The 13,482-nt window shown below is 39.3% G+C and overlaps 1 protein-coding gene across 1 annotated transcript; it reads left to right on the top strand.

Annotated features, from left to right (window-relative positions):
- The first annotated feature begins 1,649 nt into the window (after nt 1-1,649).
- On the top strand, nt 1,650-13,092 carry LOC146986866 (protein transport protein Sec61 subunit alpha-like 1). The gene is made up of 12 exons (XM_085775736.1): nt 1,650-1,769; nt 2,366-2,433; nt 2,769-2,834; nt 3,519-3,597; nt 3,707-3,838; nt 5,051-5,160; nt 6,721-6,874; nt 7,696-7,856; nt 8,754-8,951; nt 10,137-10,328; nt 10,425-10,501; nt 11,970-13,092. The coding sequence occupies exons 1-12, from the start codon at nt 1,763-1,765 to the stop codon at nt 12,154-12,156; spliced, it is 1,431 nt and encodes a 476-aa protein (XP_085631862.1). The 5' UTR covers nt 1,650-1,762; the 3' UTR covers nt 12,157-13,092.
- Nucleotides 13,093-13,482: the final 390 nt, after the last annotated feature.

The following is a 13,482-nucleotide window of genomic DNA, read 5'->3' as shown; positions in this document are numbered from 1 at the left end:
CTCCTCCTCTATAGCAGCTATGTGAGAAATGCTGCACCGGCCTTTTACAACATCCTGTTCACTGACAGAGAGAGAGAGGGGAAGAAAGAAAGAAAGAAAGAAAGAAAGAAAGAAAGAAAGAAAGAAAGAAAGAAAGGCCATGTTTTTATTTTACATCTCTATATCATAAATGCATTCCACCTCAATTCCTGCAGGGTTATATACATACAGTACGTATAGTTGTAGGTTGGTTACATATAGCCTACATATAGTATACATACATATATACATACATGCATATATACAGTATACACACACATAAACATATACATATGCATTCCACCCTACAGTAGTACTACATACATGCACACACACACATAAACATAAACATATACATTTGAAAACAAATATTTATATACCTACATACATACATACATATAAATAAACATACATAATAAAGACTGAGATACAATGAGACATTTCCTTGTTATTATATTTGACGCTGCATTAATCTTCCTGTGCCCTCAACACATTGAATATTATGATCATTGATGTTCAACTGAAAGAACTGTTTGTTTGGATGAGAAGTGAAGCTGTGGTGATGTGTTTCTCCTCTGCTCAGTGAACAACAGACTGACAGCAGCAGCAGCAGCAGCAGCAGCTCTGTTTCCTCCTGACTGAGCTGATGTTGTTCAGGTTCGTGCTGCTCTCTGCTGGACGTATGTATATATATATCTATGTCTGCTGGAGGCGTCAGTGAACTCACACAGGAAGTGACTCTGTTCGTCAGAGGAAGTTTCATTCTTAAAAAAACAAAGCTTCTAGAGGCGGAGACTGCTCTAAAAGAAACGTGGTTAATGTGAATGGTAATATATATACTCATGGTGATATTAAATATTAGACAAACGATATATATTTATGATGAGAATTTCATTTTACTTTTTAAAAAGTATTTTTATATTTAACATTTGATTTATTTCCTTATTATTTTATTTTTTATTGTATCTTGTTCTATACTCTACTTTGTTGTTCTACTTTATTTTTGATATATATATTTTATATTTTACTAATTTACTGTATTATTGTTTTATTTTTTTCATGATATTTTGCTGTATTAAAAAAAAATCTTATTAGGTATTTCCTTCTTTTAATTTTTTTAAAAATCTGGTTTTACTTCATTTCATTTTTTCTTTTAATATTTTCTTTTTTGTTTTTTATCTTTATCTTTTGCTATTTCATCATATTTTACTGTATTTTTTTTTTTATCTTTTGTTTTATTTTATCTTGTTTTATGTTATTTTACTTCATTTACTTCATGTCTGTCGCATCTATTTTTTATTTTTTTATTAAATTGTATTTCTATTGTATTTATTATTGTAGCCTACTGTATGTCTGTGTTTTTAAGCCGTGGGTCCAAAGACAATTTCATTATCTAGTATAATGACAATAAAGATACTCAACTCAACTCAACTCAACTTATTTTTTGTATTATTATATTTTGTCATTTATTATCCGATCTTGTCATCTTTTCCTTTATGATTATAACCTACTCTGTTTTACCCATAGACGGTTTTACCCTATGGTTTTACCCCTCCCTCTCCCTCAGTGCTGAGCTGTCGTGTCTCTCCCTCTAGTCTCGTCCTGTAGTGGTGACGTGTCTCTCTCCTCCTCCGTAGTGACCGACTGACTCTCACTCTGACCGGGTGCGGATCGACTCAGAGGAGCAGCGGCTTTCAGACCTCCAGACCTTCAGAGACCTTCAGAGGAGAACCGTGGAGACACCATGGGCAGTGAGTATCCTCCTCCACTCTCTCCGTCTCTTTATCTCTCCTGTTCTCACTCTTTATTAAACCGGAAACTCTCATTTTAACGTTTCTGTGAACTTAGTCAACGCTGCTGCTGCTGCTAGCATGCGGCTAGCTCCCGGTGCTAGCCGCTAGTAAACAGCTTATTTTAGGATATTTTTATAATATTATGATTAAAATTTCAATCGGAAATCTTCTTATTGGTTTGGATAAATGTAGATTGTGTTTTTTAAAAAGCAGTTTTCCTCCAGTGTGTTGAGGTTTAAGGCGCCGGGCTGTGTCTGGTGTTAGCATCCTGGAGCTAACCTGCTAGCCACTCATTCAAACACATTGACAGTCTAGTGATGACGACGCATAACACAGCCGCTGTTTCTGCTGTCAGAAAACACACACCTGATTAACACACACGCACACAGAGTCAGATACACACAGGTTAGGTTTGATTTTAATTAAATATTTAGTTTCAGTTCATTTAAATGTTCCCACCACCTCCACCTCCACCCCCCTTCACTGCCACGTCTCCCCCGGCCAGCAGCTCCTCTCCCCGGCTAACCAACTCTCTGTCCTCTGCCTGTTTCCAGTCAAATTCCTGGAGGTGATCAAACCTTTCTGTGCGGTGCTGCCAGAGATCCAGAAACCGGAGAGAAAGGTCAGTCTGTGTGTGTGTGTGTGTGTGTATGATCACATTACATTGATTAATTTATATATAGTAGTGTTGTAGTATTTAATTGAGACCACATTTTCAAGGTCTTGGTCTTGTCTCGGTTGAATTTCTTTCTCCAGACCAGTCAAGACCACAGCTGCAGTGACATCTTTTATTTTTAATTTTTTTAACCACAAATTTCTGGCTCACTTTGGTTTATGTGGTTTATGTGATCTAATTCAATAAGTTACAGATAATTTAAATAGTTGTACTAAAGTATCTGCTTGTGCAATTACTATTAGCTGAACCTCAACATGTGTGTGTGTGTGTGACACCAACAGATCCAGTTCAGAGAGAAGGTGCTATGGACGGCCATCACTCTGTTCATCTTCCTGGTGTGTTGCCAGGTAAGTGTCACTTTGAATTACTCAGAGTATTTTCATATAATCTCTTGATCCAGTCGTTGTAGCTCTGTGATAGACACAAAGACGTGATTGATTAGATTAATTGATTGCTCCATTACTAACTGTAACTTCTCTTACTAATCTATAGCTTATATTTCATCAATTATATTGTGTTTAAAACATCTTAAAATTAGAGAACTGGTCACATGCATGAAGTTAGGCCTTAAGTTTGTGTGTTGTTCCTATTAGACAGAAGAAGAAGGAGTTTATTCAGATAATAAACATAGAAAAGCACTTAAGATAGGAGTGTCTGTGAGCTGCAGCCCCTCCAAAGGTGGACGTCGGTGCTCTCAGGAAGGGCCGCATTCCTAGTTCTCGAACCAATCAAAAGTGCTCATTCGTTACAAGATAAAACATTTACAAACATCAATATTAACACTTTTGTTAAGCAATAAATCGACACGGGCATAGCAAAACAAAATGAAAACCAAAAGCAGACAGTAGCCTAATGCAAAACACACAGGCTGTTAGAGAAAACATGAGAGGCTGAGTTCTTCATTCAATCCGAGTGGTTCCTTTTTTCTTTTCTGCATAGAAAAACATTCGTCCTATCTTATCTCATCCTGAGTTTCATCTAGTCGATGTTTGTTGCTGTTGAACCGTCTCACACACCCTGTTTCCCTGCAGATCCCTCTGTTTGGCATCATGTCCTCAGACTCTGCAGATCCCTTCTACTGGATGAGAGTGATTCTGGCTTCAAACAGAGGTCTGAGCTCGGCTCAATTCACTTAAATAACAGGTTAAATAAAATACACACCTGTCTGTCTAACTAACTAACTAACTAACTAACTTAAAACGTCTGGTCTGGTCTGCAGGTACGCTGATGGAGCTGGGAATCTCACCCATCGTCACCTCAGGTCTGATCATGCAGCTGCTGGCCGGAGCTAAGATCATCGAGGTCGGAGACACGCCGAAGGACAGAGCTCTCTTCAACGGAGCTCAGAAACGTCAGTGAACTCATCATCATCTGCTTCTAATTTCCGATATTCACACATAATCGATCGTCACAAGGAAAAATAGGGAATCAGATATCCACTGGATGCAACAGCATGCAGACAGACAATAACTGAAAGAAAACATGCAATAAATGAGTAAATAAAATACAAGACAGAATAGTTCAAGCACTCATCAGGATAAGGTGCAGTTCTAAATGTGAGAAAAAATCAGGATACAATAAGAAAGGACACCATTAATGAGGAAAAACCGATATATAGACTCTTCATAACTATAATAATTGAACATATGTAGATAATAGTTGTTTTATTATGTTTTTCTTAAAGGTAGAAGTGGCGTGTGACCTTTTTAGTGCGACACTGAACCTGCTGCGTGTTTAGAGTTAAGGTTTAGTGATAAGATGTCGTACGTGTGCAGAGGAAAGGCAGGTTGGAACAAGGTCACATAGTTTATAACTGAGTTTATGCACAACCTGGTACATGATGTCAGTGTAGAATCAAAAGATTAAATCGATGAGAGAAAAGAGCAACACGTAGGATTATCTTTTGGAGAATCTCTATCGTTTTTATAATCTAAGTCTAGCCTGACAAGCCAGACTACATCATGAACATGTCTAGTGTGTCAACGAGCGGTAGACCTCGGCTCAGTCCAGGGGGCGGGATGAAGGCTGTCTTTCAAACTGCCTCTGCACCAATAGGGTAGCGCTACGACCAATCAGAGCAAAGAGCAGGATGACGTCGGTAGATTAAACTTTTCCCATATCCCGTCAGCAAAACACCAAATACATCCTTCTTCTAAATGAACGACTTCAGTGCAGTTTCTTGCTCAACTTTTAAAGAAAATGACAAGTTTAATTCTTTCAAAGTCGATGGCAAGATGGCTTTGGTAAAGGAATCGTTTGAATCGGCGTTGGCATGTTTTTCACCATCACAAGTATGTCGTCATGGCGTTAAGCCGCCCAACGACTCTCTAAACAGATAGAGCGCTGTGATTGGTCAACACAATCGGTGTTCGAGACTCAAAAAGTTCCTATGGCTCGTTTCTAGACCTACGGAGCAAAGAGACTTGCTGCTGCCGCTAGGGTGCAGCTAGATTTCTAGGCTAGATCTAAGGGGGAAATGTGTTAACAGTGTTACAGTAATTAGTTTTATCTTGTACAGTGAATCTGAAACAGGTTTGTGTCTGTCTGTCTGTGTATTTTCCAGTGTTTGGTATGATCATCACCATCGGCCAGGCCATCGTGTACGTGATGACTGGGATGTACGGAGACCCGTCGGAGATGGGAGCCGGAATCTGCCTCCTCATCATCATCCAGGTCAGAACAGAAACAACAACAACACCGTCCTCAGATACGACTGAAAACTGACTTTATATAAGATAATATAGGACAAACTAAAAGATATTTACTTCACTTTGTTTCTAAAAAATCAGTTCAGCTTCTATGTTTATAAAGGTTTGACCTGTTTATGACCACAGCAGGTAAATCCCCTTCGCCTGCAGATGAAAACTAGATCACAGCTAAATCTGGCACAGTCTGTGTGTTGAGCATTGTCCCTGTTAGATGAACTAACTAACTAAATGAATGAATGAATATAATTGTTCATTTCGGTCACACAACACCACCATCAAAATCAACAGTTTAGCCAGCACATATTATACATAATTACAGATACAAAATAATAAGACAAAAAGAATCATTCATTAGTTTACATTTTAACTACATAACTTCAACTCATCACTGAGCTTACTCCACATTTTAACTCCCAAAACTGAAACACATTTGTATTTTACATTAGTTCTCACTTTACACATTTTGAAAATCAATCACCCTCTTAAATTATAGTTTCCTTTTCTTCATTTAAATAACTGAAGAATACAAACCGGAAGGCTGTAATTCTTTACTTGAACTAAGAACACAATATCTGTAAATATTCAGATTTCAGATTTATTATTATTATTTTTTAAAATGGGAACAGTGCATATTGATGGACATTGACATGTAAATATGTGGGATTGTAGCCAAGTGGCTGATTTCCATCCCCAGTCCCATTGGCAGGTTGATGTTAGACATAAAAACAATGAAGATAAAAAGTACAAGAGGCAGGACTACGACAATAAAACACCTTGACATCTTACACAAAACATATATGAAGGACATAAACCACCAGTTAACTGACCAAAGACGGTTAAAAGAGTGGGTGAGGGGACCAGAAGATTACTGAGAAGTTATAAAGTGCTACAGCGCTAGTTAAAGTGCTATGTGCTAAAGCGCTGTTTGCTAAAGTGACGAGTGCATAAATGCAAGATTGAATTTAATTTGATTGCACGATGCCCCAATAAAGTGCAGGATCGATTTAAATTGCACTATCCCATAGCACACGATTGCATATTAATGCGCATGATTTTCTAAATAGTGTGTTAGTAGGTTCACAATAACACGCTTTGTTTATTATTCTAATGACTTTTTTTTGAAGCTTAATTAGAGGCTCTATGTTTTTTTATATATATTTCCCCAACCCTCAACACAGTATGTCATATGAACCAGTAGTAAAGGGTGTGATAGTGATGCCACTGGTGAACTGGTTGTTTTATCGTTTCTATCACTGTCACATGACCAACAGGTTTGTTTAGATGAGTCGAGTTTACTCACAAAGTGGAACAGGAAGTTCTGACCTACAAAGAGCAACTACACACACACACACACACACACACACACACACCATTTTATTATATTCCTTTATGAAAACAAAACATCTGACTTATAAGTCGAGTGTCTGCAGCTGAGATTCTCCAAACAGACATGGGGTTTCTCGGTTCACATGACTCTGAGCCGATGACTGAGCCTGTTGTTCCTCCTCCTCCTCCTCTTCCTCAGCTCTTCGTCGCCGGGCTCATCGTGCTGCTGCTGGACGAGCTGCTGCAGAAAGGCTACGGCCTCGGCTCCGGCATCTCCCTCTTCATCGCCACCAACATCTGTGAGACCATCGTGTGGAAGGCCTTCAGCCCCACCACCGTCAACACCGGCAGAGGTACCAAAAACAAACACACACACTGACACTTTGCACACTAGGTCCATTTTCTTCTTTTTTTCTGCACAGGCACCTTATGTTACGTTATGAGTCTGATGCGTTTTATTATGATATGTTTTTATTTTCTGTTCCAAAAGTCATTAAAATCCTCTCACTTATCGAAAAATAAAAAGAGAAAATGAAAACTTTGAGTCCGTCCAATCCTGAGACGACGTCGAGAGCAAGAGGAGTTCGACTTCACTGCTTGTAAAATGAGCAGCAGGATTATCATTAGCACGTCCATAGTTGATTTTTAGGATGTCAGCGGCCCAGTTTGATTGATTATTGATTATTAGCCACATGTTAAAAAAGAAGACGACAAAATCTTCTGTGCAAAAAAACGCAGAAAATCAAATGAGTTCAAATTTATATTTAAATGTGCATCAATTTCGGACAAAATGAAAAAAACAGACTCGGTGTGCAGAGACTTTACTCTGAGGTGATTGGGTTTAACTCAGAGCAGGATGTGACGCCAAGAGAAAGCAACAAAATAAGCAGCATTTTTAAAAAGCCAGGATTATTAGAAAGCGTTGTAGCTGCAGGAAAAGAATAAGAACAGTCCTTATAGACAAACTTTGTAAAAATATAAGAATAAAATGGCCTTACTTTGCAGTAAAAGAAAAACTGCTGCTGCACAACGAACAAAAGCACAAAGCGATTAAGTTCTATAATCTAAACTTTGTACGTTAAGTCGCCTGAAGAGTTGAGGATGAGTCATAAGGCGTTCAGCCGCCTCACACTCACACTCGTGTCTGTCTGTTTGTTGTTGTTGTGTTTTGTAGGAACCGAGTTCGAAGGCGCCATCATCGCTCTCTTCCACCTTCTGGCCACGCGCACAGACAAAGTCCGCGCTCTGAGAGAAGCTTTCTACAGACAGAACCTGCCCAACCTCATGAACCTCATCGCCACCGTGTTCGTCTTCGCCGTGGTCATATACTTCCAGGTGAGTCGCTGTCACAGTCAAACCACAGACACTGAAATCAAAATGCAATTTGTAAACTCCTAAAAAGCCATTTTTTATTCCTTGGCCATGGGAAGATAAAATCAGGACTTTCATCATGTTTTGCATTCATTTAGAAGGAAAGACCTCAAGTTTTTACTCGTATCTAGTTGATTTATGCATTTCATATGGTTTCCCACTGAGGGACAAACATGCTTCATGACACAAACTAGGACATGAGGGTTAAATTACGTTAATGTCAATTTACCTAAAGTAAGGAAGGTATTTAAATGTTTAAAGAAAAAGAAAAACATGATTTAAAAAAAAAACCGTCAAACATTTCCTCTGAAGGATTAATAATTGGTCCTATTTTAATAGATACTTTAAATATTTTGTTTTTACAATTATTAACGCAATTAAATTTTGACTATATTTGATTTTACACATTCATAGTGTTGTAAAATTATTTAATATAATAATCGTGATGATTTCTCTGACGATAATCGTACCAAGAGAATCTATAATCGTGAGATCACTAGTTCAAGGTTGAGAACTAGAGCTGCAACTAACGATTATTTTCATTATCGATTAATCTGTCGATTATTTAAACGATTAATCGATTAGTTGTTTGGTCAATAAAATGTTTTAAAAAATGTTGAAAAACATCAATCAGTGTTTCTCAAACCACCAGACGACGTCCTCAAATGTCTTGTTTTGTCCACAAACCAAAGAGAGACTCAGTTTATTGTCATAAAGGAACAAAGAAACCAGAAATATTCACATTGAAGAAGCTGCAATCAGAGAATCTGGACTTTTTTTTCTTACTCAAACTGATTATTAGATTATCAGAATAGTTGACTATTCATTTAATAATCGATTATTGTTCGATCCCTCCCTCAGGGCTTCAGAGTGGACCTGCCCATCAAGTCGGCCCGGTACCGCGGCCAGTACAACACCTACCCCATCAAGCTCTTCTACACCTCCAACATCCCCATCATCCTGCAGTCGGCCCTGGTCTCCAACCTCTACGTCATCTCCCAGATGCTCTCCACGCGCTTCAGTGGGAACTTCCTGGTCAATCTGCTGGGAACGTGGTCGGTAAGTCGACCTTTAAACCACAGCAGCTTCGGCTTCTCTTAACAGCTCCTTTTCTTCCTTTTTTAGGTCCTTTTCTATTACAGCTGAGTCAGATTTAGAGATTTATTTCACCATAATCCCTATAGTCATAGCAGTAGGTTCGTTACCTTTAATTGTCGGTGCAAGCTGTTTTTAGAACGGCGGAGCAGAGCCGTGAGCTGCTCAGAGCTACGCTACGGAGGCTCATTATGGGATTTCTTGGTTTCCCTCATCAAACTCATCAAATACACAATCCAACAACTCCACAACGCTCTGGTGGACAAGTTGTGAGCTGCACATTCACCACGCTATGAGATAATAACACAACGTTACCACACAGAGTTGTTTTAGAGGGAAATACAGAGACTGTTGATGAAAAACTGTCCCTGAAGGCAACGTGCATCAGCGGTTTTGCATGAATTTGACTTTAAAACAAATGCAACACATTACTCTACGAGGCGTTCATACGCGTGGTCCATTAAAGTCTGCGTGTAGCGCTCCAGATCAGCACCAATGTGAAAATAAGCAGACGCTCCATGATGTACAGTACTGATCTGACGTACAGATCTGCTGTCTACCTGCCTAAACAGTTTGACCAATAACAAAAGGGCGTTGCGGCTACGTGAGTTTTGTTTACAGATTTTGGACCGTTTGAGTCTGGCCTCAAATCTGAAACAATGTCTCATCCTCGCGTTGGTTCAGATCAAAAAACGGACCTTTAGGTGTGAGTCCGACCCAAGATTTTCTTCTGGAGAATGTGTACTTTTTTAATGTAAGTAGGAAATGGGTTACACCGTCTGACGTTACAATAATTTAAATGAGGTTCAAATAAGGTTTTGAACCTTTGAACCTGACGAGAGGATTGAAAAAGCTCTCTGTTCTGTTCAATCCTCTCATCAACTCTAAACTCACTTGTCTGCACCTCGATGACGGACCACAGCGAGGTTTTCATTTCATTTTGTTTCATCGGTTAAAGTCATGTTTTAGTATCAGCTCGGGTCGCTTTAAGGCGATAGCAAAAAGGTGCCAGGTACCAGGAACTAGTGGAAAAGCAAAAACAACAACCATGTAGATCCGAGTTTCTCTAGTGTAAAAGCAGCTTCCTATGTCAGATCATCATCATCACCTCAGACAGGACTTGACGGTTTCATCCCTCTCTCTCCTCAGGACACGTCGACCGGCGGTCCGGCCCGAGCCTACCCGGTGGGTGGACTCTGCTACTACCTCTCTCCCCCCGAGTCCTTCGGCTCGGTCCTGGACGACCCGGTCCACGCCGTCATCTACATCGTCTTCATGCTCGGCTCCTGCGCCTTCTTCTCCAAAACCTGGATCGAGGTGTCGGGCTCTTCCGCTAAAGACGTGAGTGACGAAGGTTTTTTAAACACAGGATCATCATCATTTCACTCAGACTGTTTCCTCACACTCTGGTTTCATTCCTCCTCCTCTGTGGTCTAGGTGGCCAAGCAGCTGAAGGAGCAGCAGATGGTGATGAGAGGACACAGAGAAACATCAATGGTTCATGAACTCAACAGGTAAAAATCTGAAATGTTTTTATGTTCACATCTGTTTCTGCTTTTTATGTCAGTTCACAAGTTTCTGTTTGTCACAAGTTTTCGTTAGCACTATTAGGAGGTGATTAATTAATTCATTATTAGCTTGTATCAGTCTCTCTCACACCGACATGTTTGATCCAGTAGCCTGAGACTTAAACTCATAACTGAAGCTTCACATTATCATATTAAATAGAATAGAATAGAAGAGTACTTTATTAATTCTTTGCAGGAAATTAAAGTGTCACAGCAGCTCAAATAGAGTAGAATAAAAGTAAAAGATAACTTAAGGAGAAATGAAATAACTTAGTCTAACAATAGTATTAACAGAAAAAGAGATGGTAATAAAATCTGTATCTCTTTAGTGTTTAAGTCGTTACTGTCGGCTCTGATTGAAGAAATAAGTTTAAAGCTGTAAGCAACAGGAAGTAAACATTAACAGTGATGTATTTTATCTCTATTGATCCCAGTTTGTTTCCTTTGTTGTGGCAAAGATTTAGGTTATTTGTTTAAAGGGTCAGAGTGATAAAGTGTGAACTACTAATTAGTTATTAACTAATTAAAAGTAGTGCCGCAGTTAAAGAACGTGATTCCCTTTTGTTACTGTTGATGTTTCAGGTACAATACACAGCTTAAAGTAAGAGTTCAACATGTTAATAAACGCTCTCCTTCAACATTTCCAGTTCAGCTGTGTGTCTCAACCAACTCAACTGATCGTATCAACACACAGACACATTAATGTTTTCATCTCAATCTCAGCAAAAAAGAGAACAAGAGAACTTCCCCTAAACGTCAGAGTGTCTGTGAAATCTCTGCTCCACAGTCATTAACCTTTTATGAAATACATTCAGGATGCACGGATAGCGTGTATAAGTTATAAAATAAAGAGAGAAATAACAGTAGTAAAAGATCAAATTAGAAACAAATTAAAGAACATTTTAAATTAATAGCAAAACGAGTCGATGAAAAAGTAGAACAGTTGGAGGTAAAATAAGATAAAATGAGGGATTTAAATTGTCTTAATGATATGAATCAGAAATGTTTTTATTGCCAATAGCTTTTGCACAAGGAAGTTGACGTGGTGTCTGGTGCAAACACAAAAGGTACAAAAAACAATAAAAAAGTGGAGATAAAAATTAAACTAAGATAAAACAATATATATATATATATATATTCTAGAGCAAAAAATACACTTACACTATATGAAATTTAGGATTTATATAAAATGGAATATACAAGTCCAGTGGTGATATAATAAAAACTAAGATAATATTCTAGTGCAAGATAATAGGCATATACTATATTAAATTTAGGATTTATATTAAATAGAATAAAATAGATGAATATATCCAGAATACAGAAACGTTATGGTGCAGATGAGGTGACAGGATGAAAACCTGGAAGTTGAACATGTGTTTTAATCTCCGTCTCTTCTTGTGTGTGACTAAAGGTACATTCCCACCGCCGCGGCGTTCGGCGGCCTGTGCATCGGCGGTCTGTCGGTGATGGCCGACTTCCTGGGCGCCATCGGCTCGGGCACCGGCATCCTGCTGGCCGTCACCATCATCTACCAGTACTTTGAGATCTTTGTGAAGGAGCAGAGCGAGATGGGCAGCATGGGGGCGCTGCTCTTCTAGAGACGCCGACCCCCTCCCACCTCCGTCCAAACTCCGACTTTCATTCAAACAAACCAACCAACAAACCGACCGATTCTCCATCCCGGTGACGAAGCGCCTGCATCTTCTTCACTCCTCCGGTTCAGGGACGTTGGACGACACAACACTTCCTCCTCCAAAAAAAAAAAAAAAACAAGACAAAAAGACGTTTCATTCAGTTTCAGCACTTTGATCCGTTTCTCCACCGACTCTGTGATCGAAGCTCCACGGTTTATGATGATTTAACGACCCGAGACGTCGACGTCCTACAGGAGAGTTTGGTTTTTCTTTTCCTCAGTCAGACGGAGCGCTTCAGTATGCAGGCATACTCGACCGGACGATGGTGGGAAACCGCCGCCCGATCGTTCATTCTAGTTCATTCTTTGGCTTCCAACTTTATTTCATTTTTCTCTGTTGCGCCTGCTGCCACTCAGGTTCAGGTTTGGACCGGGAGCTGAACTGACCGGCGTCGAGTCCAGTTTTGTGTATTTTCCCTGTTTTGTTTGACCCTGTTTGTAGGTTTTTATTATGATTTGAACGGGGAAGTGGAGCTCACGTTGGGGTCCACCCGTCAGAACGAGGAGGAAGAAGCAGACGGAGAGAGAGAGAAAGAAGAGGGTCCAGTGGTCCTGATGCGAGGCGTTGCCATGGAGCTACAGTATTAACTCAACACGTCTCACGTTCTCGTTACCACACTTCCTGACATTTTGTTTTATTTTTTAATCGTCTGCTGCTCTGAGCAAAACTCTCATTAATCACTATTTCCGACCCAACACAAAATTATGATTTCTGTACATAGCCTATACATTAAATAACTTTGAATTTGTCTTAAGTGTAAGATAAAGTCTTTTGAATATGTAAAAAAAAAAAAAAAAATACATTTCTGAACAAACTTATATAAAAACATTCTGAAAAACCTTTTCGTGTTTCCTTCAGTCCTTTCATGAACTCATGAATACACATTTATCATACACACATTAGCTGATAAATAGCAGAAGCTCCTCTTCCCAGTTCGTCCAAATTTGACGAACCGGGAAGAGGAGCTTCGAGAATTTTTTCGGGACAATATGGCATTTCAGGGCTTCAATAGAAGACGGACATTACATACGAGCAGCATGGAGGTATTTGGATGTTTTTTGGTGTGTCTTTTTGTTACAAAGACAGTTGGTATCCATTTGCAACCGTCATATGGACATGCACTGCTACGCCGAGACCCCCTGTAACTCAGAAAAGCCGCGGATAACTTTCAAATTTCGATTTTGGGTGAACTATCCCTTTAATAATAATAATTCCATATGACAGAAGAAC

This window comes from Trachurus japonicus, chromosome 5 (genome assembly GCF_045865225.1).
Source record: "Trachurus japonicus isolate A0001 chromosome 5, Traja_1.0".
NCBI lineage: Eukaryota > Metazoa > Chordata > Actinopteri > Carangiformes > Carangidae > Trachurus > Trachurus japonicus.
Note: the sequence above shows the minus strand (reverse complement) of the source record. Positions and strands in the feature narration are given on the sequence as shown.

Bases quoted from the DNA above. Each gene is read 5' to 3' on its own strand.
- LOC146986866 (XM_085775736.1), top strand. The intron at 2,835-3,518 runs GTAAGTGTCACT...GTTTCCCTGCAG, and splicing joins TCTTCCTGGTGTGTTGCCAG to ATCCCTCTGTTTGGCATCAT. The intron at 5,161-6,720 runs GTCAGAACAGAA...CCTCTTCCTCAG, and splicing joins GCCTCCTCATCATCATCCAG to CTCTTCGTCGCCGGGCTCAT.